This window comes from Equus caballus, chromosome X (genome assembly GCF_041296265.1).
Source record: "Equus caballus isolate H_3958 breed thoroughbred chromosome X, TB-T2T, whole genome shotgun sequence".
Taxonomy (NCBI): Eukaryota; Metazoa; Chordata; class Mammalia; order Perissodactyla; family Equidae; genus Equus; species Equus caballus.
This window is the reverse complement of record NC_091715.1, coordinates 129451475-129469315: the sequence shown is the minus strand read 5'-3', so window position 1 is coordinate 129469315 and position 17841 is coordinate 129451475. Positions and strand designations below refer to the sequence as shown.

Here is a 17841-nt window from a genome sequence, read left to right as displayed (position 1 = left end):
GAGAGGTTTCAGTGGCTTTTCAAGAGTGGCCAGGGGCAGGCAGGGCTAGGACTCCAGCCTGTCACTTCTCCTACTCTGCCATGCTGGCCTTCCAAATCCAGATCAATAAAGGTCAGGAGGACGTTTCACTCCTTTTCAACATTCGTTGAGCATCTTCGCGAAACCAGGTCTTCCCAGCACGCTCCCTGTTCTCTGCCTGGCTGACTCCTTCAAGCCTTGGTTTCAATGCTACCTCCTGAGAGAGGCCTCCCGAGTAGTCCTCCCACATCCCTCCCCCCGCCTCCTCACATCCATTACCCTCTACCGCATTCCCAACTTGTCACTTATCCCAGGCTCTACTTATTTTATTTGTGTATTTGCTTATTGATGGGTGGCCTTCCCCGACTGCAATGTAAGCACTGTCAGGGCAGGGGGCCAGCCCAGACTTTCTGGTGACAGTCAGCCCACTTTAAGATGACTGGGATGTGGCCACAAAAAGCCAGTGTGGTCTCAGGCACATTCATAAAGATGTCTAGAACAATGGACTTCTGGTGCATGTCTGGGAGACAGGAGGGGAAGGGAGTCGTTTAGCCTGGGAATGGAAAGACACAGGGAAGACATACCAGCTCTTCTTTTTAAACATCTGCAGGCTGCAACCCAGAAGAGGGGCGTGCACTTGCCTTAGCGGTATGGTGGGAGAGGGCCGAAGGGGAGGAAGTTGCAGGGGTAGGTTTGGGTTCAAGTGCTCCTTGTCGGGATTGTTGGGTAGTTACTGTCTTCCCCACTGATGTGGAAGAGCTGAGAGGGTAGCCAGCATCCACTTCATTCCTCACTCTACGAATGTAGCACAGTACATGGTATGTCACTGAGTAACTATTTGATTGAACGAATGCTATGTGGAAGATCGATTATAAGTGGAGAGCTGTCACCACCCACTCTGCTTGGAATGCTCCTCATCCTCACCCCTCTTCACCTGGTTGACCCTCTGCTTTCTCTCGAGGTCTAAGCTTAGATATCACTTGGTCAGGAAAACCTTCCCTACTCCCTACCACCAGATTGCAGGCCTCTCCCACAGCCTCCCGTACCTTTCCATCGTAGCCCTTATGATTATTGTATTTGATGTCATTGCTGATTATTAAAGGTAGATATTCCCCTATCAGAAGGCAGTCTTTGTTGCACAAGTGGTTCCTAACCACCCCACGAGACAGCTGTCAGCTTCTCCCATAGAACACGCTCTGAGAGCAGGGGATGTTGCTGCCTGCTGCTATATCCACTGGGTGTGGCACGAAGCAAGCGCTCAAATTCATTTCTTGAGTGAATTAACTTCACAGCTAAGAAAGTGGGAAGGCTCAACAAAGTCAAGTAACTGGCTTACATTACACAATAAGCAAGTAGCAGAGCCTGGATTTGAACCCAGCTCTGTGTAACTTCAAAGCCTGGGTTGTTTCTACTGAACCAAACCACGTGGGCACAGAGCCATTGCCTGGGACAAGCTCTGCCATAAAGACAGGCCCCTTACTAAAAATGTTGGAAGATGGAGTGTGAAGGCATGGTGCTAGCTAGGCTGCCTTGCCCGTGGGCTCAAAGAGACACAGGAGGGCACTTCACTAAGAATTCGAGAAACTTCCCAACCCGGGGAACCCGTGTCTGGCAGCCAACGGTGCAACAAATGGAGGGACAGAGCTGAGACTTCCTGCCCTTCCCTGGTCTGACGACAAGCAGGTTGTGTGCAGGACAGAAGTCTGCAACTTCCTCCCTCATCCTTCTAGTTATACTCAAGATGGCTCAGCAAGCCACCGGGGCCAGCAGAGTGGTGGTTAACAATCTAGACTCCAGAGTCAAGACCGGATTGGAGTCCTGCCTCTGTCACTTAATAGCAGTTTTCTCACTGTGAAGTGAGAATAATAGAATGCACCCTCACAGCATGATTAAGATTAAATTAAAATGCAGATTAGAAATTACCTCATACATACATTGTCTGTATCAAAGAGGGGCTCAAAAAAAGGAAACTACTATCCTTATCATTTCCAATTTATGTCCAGCCTCATACCTCTACTGCGCCATCTGTGTGGGGTACTCCCTATACAGGACCTTATGAGTGAATCAAAATATCTATCCTTTCATCTCCTTACACTCCTGCACTGAGTCAGGTTCACAAACGGACTTGCTCAAATCTAATGCAGGGTTTTATCTGTGAATTAGAAAACATCAGTTTGTCCAAGAAAAGAGCCTGTGTTGTGCAGGCCCACCACCTGTGTCTCTCACGGGACCAGGAACCAGGAAGCTAGAGTGCGAGGCAACACCACACAGAGTGTGGGCGGTGCCACTGCTCAACTAGACAAAGTTGCTGTCAGCAAACTCTAACCTACAAAACTGTTCATGTACAGAAAGAAAGACTTCTCTTTCACTTGGAAGAAGGCCTGTTTGCGTGATCATGCTTTCAACCAAACTTGGAACTGCCTTTCTCCCTAAGTGCTCACAGCATTTACTCTCCCCAAATAACAGAATGAACATTTTCATGACATTATCCGTTACTAAGCTAACAGGCTACAAATCAATTTAACAGAATTTGACTGCTATGAGTCGTATTTCTTAAATGGTCCAATTGTAACCACAAGCAAATAACCCAGCCTTACACATGAGCACCAAAAAATTGCCACCCTGTCAGTTACGTTGTTAGGTTTCTGCTTCTTTTTTAAACATCACTCTTCCCCCGTTCCCAGTAGGTATATAGGTGGAAAAATGAATGAAGTCAGCACTCTTTCCTTCTCATTAGAATAAACTGTGACTCAAATACAGTGAGTGGTTATTTGCAAGGCTATAATTTTTTTAATGACAGATTTTCCTAAAAGAAACCACTATAACATCTGTCCAAGTACTCCAAGGGAAAACAAAAAATACATAAAGATTAAAAGTCTATCACTTCAACAGCACATTGCCAAACACGGACAACTAGGATAAAATGCCAAGGAACCTTAAAAAATAACTTTAAAAGATGCAACGTTCAAGTCATTCAAATGGGTAGGGTCCACAAAGAACAGAAAAGCAAGTTCGAGAGCAGTTCTACTTGTGCAAGATGGTAACTCAGACTGTACTGCATCCACGTTCACTCAGGTGGCGAAAACCAACAGATGGATGAGCAGAGTTTGTTTTTTCCTCTTCGCTTGGAGATGTGCACACAGATGAGAGGAGAGGAGAATCTTCCAGATGCTGATGTAAGCACAGCAGGCTTGGTTCCCCTTTGATAAAGTACGAAGGCAGATTGAGTTGACTCAAGCTTTATCAGTTTCCCTAAGAAAAAGTCTTATGCATGCTGAAACGGACGAGTTACTGAATCGGGCATGCTAAGTATTTACAGCCATTTTCATAAAGTGAGCTCAGTAACCTGACAGAATAAAAAAAGTAGTTGTTAATTTCTTGTATAACCTTTTACAACTTGAATAACTCCGGGGGTAAACGACACTGAAGTTCAAAGCCCCTCAAACATACATTAACAAGAAATTACTGACTGCATGAAGAGGCACACACCATATAAAATGGACACTTCACGGGGTTCCTGCATAGCAGGAAAGTCACTACCACTACAGAACAAATGGCTACGCCGACAGTTAGAGCTGCCACTCAAGGGGACGACAGCAGAATTCCCTTAAAAACCTCAAGGAGTGTTGACAACAGCACAGATACCTTTGGGGGAATAAGCTCATATTTCGTTTGGAAAGATATTTTTCATTGGAAAATTTGAACATCATGTAAACAAATCAATTTTCGAATTGGGTAAGATTTAAGGCAATGCTACTCAGACCTGAGGGGAGAAAACCCACAAAAGTTTCTATTTTCCTTCTGAAACATTAACAGGTCAGAATCGGTCAGAAGGCATCCCCCTTCCAAGTGTCCATGCACCTTTAGGTATTTTCAGCATTGCCAAATAGCATCCACTTTCATACTCTGAATGTGAAACAGGAAACTGTTATGTACTCTTCCTTGAAAACCGTAAAACAAAACACACATGGCAGCTTAGGTATTTCACGTTAAAAAGTAACAAGAAAATGAAGACAACTACACCCAGTGCACACAAAGGAGGCCCGCCTTTGCAACGAGCTCTCCAGAGCATTGTAGTTCTCTTACGCCTGACTTTGGTGTAGTGTGGAACAAACATGGATTCATAAATTAACTTTTAACATCAACTATAGACTAACGAATGACAATTAGACACAGTAAGTTCAAAAGTTTTACATTTTGCTCCTGTTTGGCTGCTAAAGAGCAGCGATTTAAATCGATATAAAAACTTCTGACCACAAAGCTTGCTATACAGATAAAGTACATAATCAAAAAGTAAGCAGCAATTGAATTTCTTATTTAAACTTATCTGGTACAGAATATTTACATATTTGGGAAGAGAGATCTCCGAAACCACCATTCTCTTTCCTCCCCTCCTGCCCTCTGCCCCTCTCCGCCCGCCCCAGTCCCTCCAAATTGAAGTCAAATGCCCAGGACTATCTACACCTGTACTTTGGCTAAGCTGGCTGGATGCGACTCCGTCTGCGGTCTCGGTCTGGAAGAAAAGAAACAAAGTCTTGGAAATCATTTGCAGCCTTCTTTTCGGAACAGCAGTGTACTGTACTCAACGAATCTGTCCTTTCCCAGCAAGGGGGAAAAGGGCCCCCGCACTTCACTCCCCAACCTGAATGGGGCAAGATCTGAATGCCATCAGCCTCTTGCGCCATAACAGGCCGCCAGAGAAAAAGGAAAGAAAAAGGTCACAACAAAGGCAGCAATGATCAACACAAGTTTCCCAACAAAGAAACCTCTCCTCCCTGGGCTCCCCCAGAAATAACACTCCTTCTTTCCTCTCCCTCCCCTCCCACAAACCAAAATGAATTCACATCACAAGAACTTGGTACTCTGGTTAAGTGTCAGGTAAATATAAGAAAGAGTAAATCTGTCACTTTTTGTACTTTAACTGAGACATAAAGCTAACGGAATACACAACATCACTGTGAAATTAACTTTCTAAAACAGATCCAGTCTACATAGTGCAGCCAATAAAACAGAAAAGGATAGTTTGCTCACAATCTGCCTTGTACAGGATATTTATATTCTTTCGATGCCATATAAATAGCATTTATACAGCTTAAACATTCAGAGACATGCACTGGGACTTTTTAGGTAGTACGAATTTCTTCACAATCACATGTGCAAATTTTACAAATCACTAAGTATTAGTAAGCTTAGGCTGGACTGTGTCTCGTATTATCTAACAAATTTAACGGGGGTTCAGAATCATCCATAGGAAGAACCAGGCGTGTTCCCCGAATGACCAGTTCGTGGTCCCCAAATGCAAGCTCCCGATCCAAGGCGTCTTCAGAACTGTTTCCTATAAATCTCCTAGGGGCACCGGATGCTGCTGATTCAGTGTTCACAGTAGAATCCCCATACGTCAAACTAATATCGCCGTCATTGAGAATAAGATCGGAGTCGTCATCTTTCAATTGCTCCTGGTTCTAAATGCAAATAAAATAAGTTTTAAGAATTGTTGGGAAATTCAAGAAACATTTCTGACAGGGAAAATGTCAAGGATTCCCTATTTAAAACCCTTCAGGGATAGCCTGCTGCCCTCAGGATCAAGTCTAAAGTCCTTTCCTCTGCTCAGAAGACGCCATGTGACTCGGGGCTTCATCTAACGCCACCATCTGCTCTTGCCACCCACAGCCCCACCGTGGGCCCGCCGGACTGCACTGCTGACGGTTGTCCAAATCTCTCCTGCTTTCTCGTACCTCCTGCGCCCTCTGCCCTCCTTCATGTGACCAGACCCTACTTATCACTGAGGTCTCAGCTCAAAAGTCATTTTCTCCCGGAAGTTTTCCTTGATCTTCTAAGGCTAGCTTACATGTCCCCACTGTGTTCTCCCCTCGCATCCTGTACTTATCCCTCTCCTGGAGTGGCACTTTCCTTTGTATCATACCTGCATGCGTACTGGTCTGGTCCACACACCATCTCCCGCTAGACCCTCAGTCCCTGCTTTGCTGCAGCCCAACCACTTAGCAGTTTGGGACACACAGAGAGTATTCACCAAGATTCAACTGATTACTGAATGGATTTGTATAAACGAAGCTTTAATTTTTGTATTAACAGTGCCTAGAAATACAGTATCACCCAACTATATTCAATCCTCATCGCATACTTGTCTCTCAACTCACTAACCTTTGGTTCTAACGGAAACTTTGCGGTCAAAAAGAGTACAATTAAATAAAGTTCTACAAAAAAGAAAAAAGTCAAGCATATATAGTGCCATTTTGGTAAGTAAAAAATGTACATGTGCACAGAAAAGTCTGGAAGGGTATTTAACAAAATGATGATAATGAGCTCTGCATGATAGGATTGCTAGTGATTTTTATTTTTTTAGGTTTCTGTATTATCTGAAATTTTATGGTAATGAGTACATGTTACTTTTAAAAATCAGAAAGTCGTTTTTTCTAACGTAAAGAGTAAAAATCATTGCAAACACTCATATTGATGCAGCAAAAAAGTCTGTTGACGAATACTCCCTGAGGGAAGAAGAGCCAATAGAAACATCTTACATCCAGCTCTCCTATCCTGGATGTTTGAAAATTTAAGATCTGTCTAAGTTAAATAGATTCAAGAGACTATTAGACAAACATAATAAAAAATTTTCTCTTGCTAGAAATTTGCCTAAATACTCAAAGACAAAGACATGTGAATTAAAAAGCAAACAAACCCATTCCACCAACCAGCCATGATCCCTTCCTGCCCAATCTAGCTCTAACACTAAGTCTGACGAGCGTCCATCACTGAATTCAGCAACACTCACACCAGAACTCTTGGCACCTTCACGCATCAGCAGGAGCTCTTCAGCACCTTCTAATGTCTTTATTAAGTTTGAGGTTTGGGGCAATATCTAGCAAATTCAAAATGCATATGCCTTTTGCCCCACCAATTTAATCTTTAAAATCTCTTCTGTTTACCTTTATATACTTGGGTAAATTTATATGTACAAGGATATTCACTGTAAACACTGTTTGTAATAAAAAAGCAAAGGAAACAACTTAAAGTTCTATCCATAGGAGATTGATGAAATCACTCTCGGCATAGCCACACTATGCAGCCTCGAATAAAGAGCAGGTAACGGACCTCCTGTACGCACAGAAAGCTATCCATGATGCATCACTGAGTGAAAAAAGCAAGTAGCAGAACAATACACTTATTATGAGCTCACTTGGGTAAGACAATCTGCACTAAGCGCTTCACAAAGACTGCCTCCGGGGCATGTGGGGGAGAAGGGGGGCGGCTTTTATTTTTCACTTTGTACATTCCATACTGTTTCAATATCTGGCCACAAGCATGTTCCTTTTCTAACTAAAAAAACAGTTAATGACAACAAAAAATAACATTAAAAAGTTAAGTCTTATGGTCGTTACAGGTTACATTGCATCCCCCCAAAAGAGGTTGAAATCCTAACCCCCAGCACCTGGGAATGTGACCTCATGGAAACGGGTCTCTGTAGATGATCAAGTTACGATGAGGCCATTAATGTGGGCCCTGATCCAACATAACTGGTGGGTGTCCTTATAAAAAGAGGAAACGTGGAGACAGACACAGACACAGACACACACACACACACACACACACACACACACAGGTAGAACACCAAGTGAAGATGAAGACAGAGATGTGTGTGATGCTTCTGCAAGCCAAGGAATACCAAAGATGGCCAGCAAACCACCAGAAGCTGGAGAAAGGCATGGGACAGATTCTCTCTCACAGCCCTCAGCAGGAACCCACCCTGCCCACACCCTGACCTTAGACTTCTAGCCTCCAAAACTGTGGGACAATACATTTCTGTTGTTCCGCCACTCCGTTTGTGGTACTTTGTTATGGCAGCCCTGAGAAACTAACACAACAATGTTGTTTTTTGCTATATTCCACAGGACACACACAGCCGTTGTGGAACTGTTGGCTCTTGATGCTGGTGAATGGGTCTCTGGAATCTAAGAGCCAAAGCCCTCTGCACAGAGCCACATGGGCACACGGCACAGAAGGAATGGCGACTGTGCTTGAGGGGAGCCTGGGCAATGCGGGAGGGAAAGACAAGAGAACACGGGCTGTCCCTCCCACTCCACCAGTACAATCTGCCAGAAACGTGCACCGACTCAACGTAACCCAAAGCTGCAGGCATTCCTCCCCGATCCCGGTGCCACTCCAACTAGGTCTACTCTTCTCCATCCAGTCTCTGTGGGATCTGCTCTAACACACGACATTGCAGGTCACAGGGGACTGGGAGGCGCATGTCTGTACTGCTTCACCACAGCCTCGTTTCTCTTCTCAAGGTGTTGTGTCAGAGTAGTCAAGATTGGTGGGTTTTGTTGACATGAGCACTTTATTTGATGCCACAGATTATTTTTGAAAGGCTGAGTTAGAAGCAAAGATTTTAAAAAGAAGAACTTGAAAAATGAAAAGTTCATCTTTTAAAATAAAGGCAGGTTGGGGGCTGGCCCCGTGGCCGAGTGGTTAAGTTCGCGTGCTCCGCTGCAGGCGGCCCAGTGTTTCGTTAGTTCGAATCCTGGGCGCGGACATGGCACTGCTCATCAGACCACGCTGAGGCAGCGTCCCACATGCCACAACTAGAAGAACCCACAACGAAGAATACACAACTATGTACTGGGGGGCTTTGGGGAGAAAAAAGGAAAAAATAAAATCTTTAAAAATAAATAAATAAATAAATAAAGGCAGGTTGGCTTTTGTCATTTCTTTCTTTGTTGCAATACTTGCCGGATCACTAATCCTGTGTTGGCAGCTAAGGAAAAAATATGGAACCTAGATTATATCTCAGTATGCTCACGCCTCTCAGCAGTGTGGAACCCACGTAGGTAAACTTTCCCTAATATCCAAAAGTTGGTAGGCATGAAATAAAAGACCATCTGTTGCACTTCAGGGGCACTATTAATCTTCTTAACATGACTGTGACAACTCTACTTTATAGATTAAAACATACGCATTTGTACTGAGCTGAGGCCACATGACTGCAAATAAATGAAAACCAGCAGGGAAACAGAATTATCTACTAAAATCACTGACAGTAAGATGAGGTATGATTCTATATCTGTTTTCAAATGATATTTCAAAGGCTGTGAATTATATTTATAGATTTCAATATATTTTCTGGCTGAGCAAAATGTGCTTATAGTCCCTCTCATGGATTTTATACCTTAAAAGCAAGTAAAACCAAAGCAAACCAAAGCAAACCAGTAGCCCATCCACAGAGCAGATAAATTTAACTTAATGAAGAATTTAGGTTTTGGATAAAACCAACTTACTTCGTAAGCCTGGGGGCTGGTTAGGCATCTCGCAATGGGTCCACAGCAGGCAGGGAGTGTTGTCGTAAGAGGAGGCCCACTGTGCGTCAGCAGGGGCTTCAGATAGCTGTGCTGGTTAAGGAAGAGCTGCATTCCTTTCTTCACAAATTTAAAAGAACAATTTATTTGAGAACACCCACTGTCACAGTGTACCTACCACTTCAGAGGACAGCAAAGGGCGTTCGCGTATGTTGTCTCATTTTATCACCATGTTACGTAAGTGAGATAGCAAATGGAGATTTTATTATCATCTCTATTTCGCAGATATGGTAGCTGAGGCTCAGAGAAGTCAATGATCCACCTGAAGTCATACAATGAAGTAAATGGAGGACCAATACTCGAACCCCGACTGGTTTGATTCCAAATCCTATGCCCTTTCCGCTACATCATATTGCCTTTCTGATTTTACTAAAACCAAAAGGAAGACAAAATCACTCTCAGTTTAGCACTGAAGGATATATGGAAGAAAGTAAAGAATGACAAAAGTCAGAAAAAGAGATTAAATATTCCAGTAGTAGAATACAGTAATAGAGATGGTTTCAATCATTTATTGTGGATTCAGCTGGTCTCTTGAATGAACTGAAACTTGAGCATCAAAGGAAATTCAAGTCTAAAAACATTTTTAAAAATTATGTGTCATCAGTTCCTCTATCATAGACTCTCATTTCAATATTCATTTATTCTCCAAAAAACAAAAATAAAAACAGATGTGCTAATATATATGATACTTCGAAGGAAAAAAGAATCACAAGAAAAAGTAGAGAAAGGAAGAAAGACAAGTATACACATCCTCTATTTTCTAAAATTACAACCAAAGATTGTTCTCAATTAAAAATGAAGAAGTCAGAGAAAATGTCTTGAATTCCCATATTTATAAATTCTAAGTAAAGATTAAAGTCCTCTATATAAATTCACTTATATACTTTATAAAATATCTGGCCACACAAAACGACTGAAAACCTGGAAACTACCAGGTCTTAGTCTAGTGGTACTTGATATCACAGTACTGAGGCTAGCAAGTCTTGATGTTTAACTCTATAAGAACAAATTCCTTAAAAACCAAAACTTACCAAATATTGACAAGAGAAAAGAAAGAAAAATCTGAATAGTCTTATATCTATTAAGGAAATTAAAAACCTCCTTATACAAAACACTCTAGGCACACGTGGCTTTGCTGGTAAATCTTCCCAGCATATAAGGAAGAAATAATACCAATCCTCCAGAAAATACAAAAATTTTTCCCCATGAATTTTATAAAGCCAGCATAATCTTGTTACAGAAACTTGACAAGGACATTACAAGGAAAAAAAAATCACAAACCAAATCTCTCATGAAAATAGACTCAAAAATCAGACACAAAATATTAGCGAGTTAAATCCAGTGATGTACACAAAGGATAAAACATCATGACCAAGTTGTATTTGTTCCAGTGACACAAGATTGGTTTAACAATCAATCAATGAAAATCAGCATAACAACAGATTACAGGAGAAAAAAATAAACATATGAACATCTTAATTGATGCAAAGCATCTGATAACATTCAATACCTGTTCATGATAAAAACTCTCAGTAGACTAGAAATAGAAGGGAATATTCTTACCTTTATAAAGGATATCTCAAAAACTTACAGCTAACATCATACTTAATGGTGAAATATTGAAAAACTTCCCCCGAGGTCAGGAATAAGACAAGAATGCCCACTATCATCACTTATATTCAACATTGCACTGGAGTGGTCCAGGCAGTGTAATAAGACATGAAAAAGAAATGTAAGGTATTGGAAAAGAAAAAATAAAATGTTATTATTCACTTGATTTTCTGTATAGAAAATAAAAAATAATCTACAAATTATTAGAAATAGTAAGTGAACTTAACAAGATTGCTGGATACATGGTCAATATATAAAAATGCAATTGTCTATATATTAAGAGTAAACAAGTAGAAAATAAATACCATTTGCAATAGCATCAAAAATATCAAGTACTTAGGGATAAATAAATGAAAGATGTGCAAGACTTGTCACTGAAAACTACAAAACATTAATGAAGAAATCAAAGATCAAAATAAATGGAGTTACATACTATATTCATGAATCAGAAGACTCAATATTGTTAAGATGTCAGTTCTCTTAAAATTCATCTGTAGATCTAATACAGACCTAATAAAACTGCCAGTGGGTTGTGTGCGTGTGTGTGTGTGAGTATATGTGTGTATGTATAGAAAATGACAAGCTGTTTCTAAAATTTAGATGAAAGTGCAATGGACATAAAACAGTCAAGGAAATACTAAAGAATAAAAAAACCGTAGGATTTCCCCTATTGAATAGCAAAACTTATTACAAAGTACAATCATTAGGAGGGTGTTGTATTTATGTAAAAATAGACAAATAGAAAAGAGAGTCCAGAAACAAACCCCCACTTATATAGCCAAGTGATTTACACCAAAGCTCCACTGTAAATCAGTGGGCTAAGGATGGTATTTTCAATAAATGGTGCTGTCAGTTGAATACTCGTACGGAAAAAAGTAAGTCTTGAACCGTACCTCACACCATACACAAAAATTAATTTGTGATGGATTGAAGACTTAAATATGACATCTAAAAAAACCCACACTTTTAGAAGAAAATGCAGGAAAATATTTTCATGACTTTGGATATAAACGATTTAAGACACAAAAAGCGCTAACCATAAAAGAAAAGATTAATAAAGAAACCTTATTAAAATGAAGAAGTTCTGTTCCTCAAAAGACAGGATTATGAAAACTAAATGGTGAACTACAGATTAGGAGAAGATAGTCACAATACATAACACCAAGAAAAAACTGAATTCAGGAATATAGAAAGAACTATAAGTTGCTAAGAAAAAGATAAGAGACACGTCAAGAATGTGGCGTAGGTGGACTCTGAACTCACCTCCTCCCACGGACACAACCAATTTACAACTACTCTGGGAACAATTACCCCTAAAAGAGAACTGAAAACTGGATAAAAAGAACCCCTGCCAACAAGGGACAGTCCTGATTGAGGTGGAAGAGGCAGAAATTTCTTTCTGGAGAGGAAAAAAGCCACTGTCACAAGCCACAGCACTTCATGGCTGGCCAGGAGCAATCCTAAGGTAGACAGCCTTCCCTGGAGGGAATGGGGGACCTGAGCGGGGTAACGTTACTGCTATAAGCTTCCTTTGGACTCAGCACAACTGAGACGAGTGTCATAATATCTGGCTTTGCTGGCTATTAACTACAATGGGGGATACCCCCAGAAAAGCTATTGGACATAAGGGGAAATAAAGCCAGCTCTTACAGGGTCCATGCACAAATTCATCCATTTCAGAAAGCAACCTACAATCACCAGAAAGTAAGGTGCACAGTCCTTTGGTGAAAAGAGACTCACCTCATAGGCTCTGGCATCTCGGTAAGAGGTGAGAATCCTCCAGGGACTGAGACATTGGTGGCAGCCATTATTGTCAGCTAGTACAGGTGTGCAGACACAGATGCTGGCAGACACCATTGGAGTTCTTCCCCTGGCCTGTTAGCCCAGGGTCTGCCCCACCCCCTAGAGCACCGATTTAATCCAGCTGAACAAGGGCAGGCAGCCCACCCTAGGGACTGGCTCCACCCAACAGCCCCACCTTCAGGCAACTTGTCAGCCTCATTAGACTGGGTGTTTGGATCCTCTGCAGGCAGGCAAGTGGGTCTGCCTCTGTAGGGGAGGGCATGTGAGAGGTGCAGGTGTAGTGTGTGGGGCACTGGTAGAGTGTGTGAGAATTCTTCAGTGGGGGGATTGGGTCTGCTTCAAGGGCTCAGGGCACGAGCATGGGGCAGGACTGTGTTGATGGTGCATGTGGCCCTGTCAGCGGTGGGGCTTGACAGCTACAGACTTGTGCTTCTCAAACAGCTACATATGGGATCATCCCCACTTTCTAAAGCATGAAACAATTGGGTGCTCCCTTGCCTGGGGACAGCCCCACTCAGCTGCAATTGTAAGAGAGCTCAATAGCATTGCAGGCCTGAGGCCTACAACAAATGTAAGCCCCTGAGCCTAGCAACCAGCCAGGCTGGGGGCCTAATCAACAGAAATACTGCAACAGGAACGTGCTATTAGACCTTGTAGCCAACTGTGCTGGTGCTTCCCACGCCCAACAAAGTGACTGAAGGGTCCAGAGCAGGAACTCTCAGCTGAGCATTACAACCAGCTGGCTGGGTGACAGCCTAGACTCCCTGTGCACCTGCAGCAAGAGCAACCCCGCCACAACAGAAGGACACGTGTAGCCCAAACAGGGGACACTCCTGGAACATATGGAACTGGTTATGAGAGGGAAGCACACTGCTAGGCCTCATAAGGCATCTCGTACATAAGGCCACGTCTCCAAGATTGGGAGACATAGCTGACCTACCTAATGCACAGATATAAACACAGAGAAAGAAGCAAAATGAGGCGGCAAAGAAATAGGTTCTAAGTAAGAGAACAGGACAAAACCCCAGGAAAAGAACTAAATGAAACAGAAATAAACAATCTACTCGACAAAGAGTTCAAACAAAAAGTCATAAAGATGCTCACTGATCTTGGGAGAAGAATGGATGAACACAGTGAGAATGTCAACAAATAACTGGAAAATATAAAAAAGAACCAATCGGAAATGAAGAATACAATACTGGAAATGAAAAATTCACTAGAGGGACTCAACAGCAGAGTAGATGATACAGAATAATAGATCAGCAAGCTGGACGAAAGACTAGAGGAAATTACCCAAGCTGAACAGATAAAAGAAAAAAGAACTAAAAAGGATGAGAACAGTCTGAGGGTAGTCTGCGACAACATCAAGCACACTAACATTCATGTTATGGCTGTCCCAGAAGGAGAAGAGAGAGACAAAGGAGCAGAGAATCTATTTGAAGAAATAATAGCTGAAAACTTTCCTAACCTAAGGAAGGAAACAAACATCCAAGTACAGGAAGCACAGAGAGCAGCAAACAAGATAAACCCAAAGAGGCCCACACCAAGACACATTATAATTAAAATGTCCAAAAGTAAAGATAAAGAGAGAATCCTAAAAGCTGCAAGAGAAAGGCAATAAGTGACATACAAAAGAAATCCCGTAAGGCTATCAGCTGACTTCTCCGCAGAAACCTTACAGGCTAGAAGGGAGTGGCATGATACATTTAAAGTGCTGAAAGGAAAAAACCTACAGCCGCCAAGAATACTCTACTGGCAAGATTATCATTCAGAATGGAAGGAGAGATAAAGAGTTTCCCAGACAAGCAAAAATTAAAGGAGTTTATCACCAAGAAACCAGTTTTACAGAAATGCTAAAGGGACTTAAGTGGGAAAGAGAAGACCACAAATTACAATAAGAAAATCATCCCAAATAAGGCAATAAAATCACTGATAAAGGCAAATATACAGTAAAGTTAGCAGATCAACCACCCATGAAGATAATATAAAGGTCAAAAGACAAAAGTACTAAAATTACCTATTTCCATGATAAGAGGGTAATGGATACACACACAAAAAAGGCTGGAAATGATATCAAAAACATAAAATGTGGGAGGAGAAGGGTAAAAGTGTAGAGCTTTTAGAAAAGGTCAAATTAAAGAGACCATCAACTGAATATAGATTGCTACATACGTAGGTTATTATAAATGAACCTCATCATAATCACAAACCAGAAACCTATAATACACAAAAAATTAAGAGAAAGGAACCCAAAAATAATACTAAAGAAAACCATCAAAGCACAAGGGAAGAGAGCAGGAGAAGAAGAAAGGAACAGAGAAGAATTAATAAAACACCCAGAAAAAAAGTAACAAAATGGCAATAATTATGTACACACTTATGAATAGCTACTTTAAATGTCAATGGACTAAATGCTCCAATCAAAAGGTATAAGGTGGCTGACTGCAAAAAAAACAAGACCCATATATATGCTGCGTACAAGAGACACACTTCAGACCTAAAGACACAAACTGAAAGTGAAGGGATGGAAAAAGATACTCCATGCAAATGGCAATGAAAAGAAAGCTGGGGTAGCAATCCTTATATCAGACAAAATAGATGTTAAAATAAAAACTGTAGCGAGAGACAAGTAAGGGCACTACATACTGATAAAGGGAACAATCCAAAAAGAGGAAAACATTTGTGAATAGCTATGCACCCAACATAGGAGCACCTAAATATATAAAGCAATTACTAACAGACATAAAAGGAGAAACAGATAGTAACACAATAACAGTAGGGGACTTTAACACTCCACTTACACCAATGCATAGATCATCCAAACAGAAGATCAATAAGGAAACATCGACCTTAAACAACACAACATACCAGATGGACTTAGTAGATATATACAGAACATTCCATCCAAAAACCACAGAATACACATTCTTTTCAAATGCCACTTGGAATATTCTCCAGGATGGATCACATATTAGGCCACAAAACAAGTCTCAATAAATTTAAGAAAACTGAAATAATACTAAACAACTTTTCTGACCACAAATGTAGGAAACTAGAAATCAACTACAGGAAGAAAATCAGAAAAGCCACAAATATGTGGAGATTAAACAAAATGCTACTGAACGACGATTGGGTCAATGAAGAAATCAAAGGAGAAATCAAACCATACCTGGAGATAAAGGAAAATAAAAATACAACATGCCAAAACTGATGGGATACGGCAAAAGTGGCTGGTTCTAAGAGGGAAGTTTATAACAATACAGGCCTACCTCAACAAACAAGAAAAATCTCAAACGAACAACCTAACAGTGCACCTAAAGGAACTGGAAAAAGAAGAACAAAGCCCAAAATCAGTAGAAGGAAGGAAATAATAAAAATCGGAGCAGAAATAAATGAAATAGAGACTAAAAAAACAATAGGAAAAAATCAATGAAACCAAGAGCTGGTTCTTTGCAAAGATAAACAAAATTGACAAACCTTTTGCTAGACTCACCAAGAAAAAAAGGGAGAATTCTTGGGGCTGGCCCCGTGGCCGAGTGGTTAAGTTCGCACGCTCTGTTGCAGGCGGCCCAGTGTTTCGTTGGTTCGAGTCCTGGGAGCGGACATGGCATTACTCATCAAACCATGCCGAGGAAGCGTCCCACATGCCACAACTAGAAGGACCCACAACGAAGAATATACAACTATGTACTGGGGGGCTTTGGGGAGAAAAAGGAAAAATAAAATCTCAAAAAAAAAGAAGTCTCAAATAAATAAAATCAGAAATGAAAGTGGAGAAATTACAACAGACACCTCAGAAATACAAAAGATTATGAGAATACTATGAAAAGCTATATGTCAACAAATTGCATAATCTAGAAGAAATGGATAAATTCTTAGAATCATACAACTGTCCAAAATTAAATCAAGAAGAAATACACAATTGGAATAGACCAATCAGCAGTAAGGAGATTGAAAGAACAATCAAAAACCTCCCAAAAAATAAAAGTCCAGGACCAGATGGCTTCCCAGGTGAATTCTACCAAACATGCAAAGAAGATTTAATATCTACCCTTTTCAAACTCTTCCAAAAAATTGAAGAGGGGGGGAAGCTTCCTAACTCCTTCTACAAAGCCAACACCACCCTGATAACAAAACCAGACAGAGACAACACAAAAAAAGAACATTACAGGCCAACATCACTGATGAACATTGATGCAAAAACTTCAACAGAATACTAGCAAATCAAACACAGCAATACATTAAAAAGATCATACACCATGATCAAGTGGGATTCATTCCAGGGACGCAGGGATGCTTCAATATCCACAAATCAATCAACATGATACACCACATTAACAAAATGAAGAATAAAAATCACATGACCATCTCAATAGATGCAGAGAAAGCATTTGACAAGATACAGCATCCATTTCTGATAAAAACTCTGAATACAATGGGTATAGGAGGAAAGTATTTTAACATAATAAAGGCCATATGACAAACCCATAGCTAATATCATTCTCAATGGAGAAAAACTGAAAGCTATCCCTCTAAGAACAGGAACCAGACAAGGATGCACACTTTGCCCACTCTTATTTAACACTGTATTGGAAGTCCTAGCCAGAGCAATCAGGCAAGAAATAGAAATAAAAGGGATCCACACTGAAAGGAAGAAGTGAAATTGTCACTATTTGCAGATGACATGACTTTATATATATGAAAACCCTAAAGAATCCACCAAAAAAACTTTTAGAGATAATAAATGAATACAGTAAAGTTGCAGGAGACAAAATTAACATACAAAAATCAGTTGTGTTTTGGGGCCGGCTCCGTGGCTGAGTGGTTAAGTTTGTGCGCTCTGCTGCGGCAGCCCAGGGTTCGGATCCTGGGCGCGGACATGGCACCGCTCGTCAGGCTACGTTGAGGCGGCGTCCCACATGTCACAACTAGAAGGACCTGCAACTAAGATATACAACTATCTACAGGGGGGTTTGGGAAGATAAAGCAGGAAAAAAAAAGAAGATTGGCAACAGTTGTTAGCTCAGGTGCCAATCTT

At 41.1% G+C, this 17841-nt stretch overlaps 1 protein-coding gene across 4 annotated transcripts in view; it reads right to left on the bottom strand.

Annotated features, from left to right (window-relative positions):
* Positions 1-2785: 2785 nt before the first annotated feature.
* SLC9A6 (solute carrier family 9 member A6) overlaps positions 2786-17841 on the bottom strand; it is a 69797-nt gene continuing 54741 nt past the window's right edge. For all 4 annotated transcript variants that reach the window (XM_070257859.1, XM_070257860.1, XM_070257858.1 and 1 more), the window contains 2 exons: positions 9312-9417; positions 2786-5480 (listed from right to left, as the gene is read on the bottom strand). In XM_070257859.1, the coding sequence (XP_070113960.1) occupies positions 5208-5480; positions 9312-9417 (379 nt within the window). In that variant the 3' untranslated portion in view covers positions 2786-5207. The remainder of the gene's footprint in view (positions 5481-9311; positions 9418-17841) is intronic.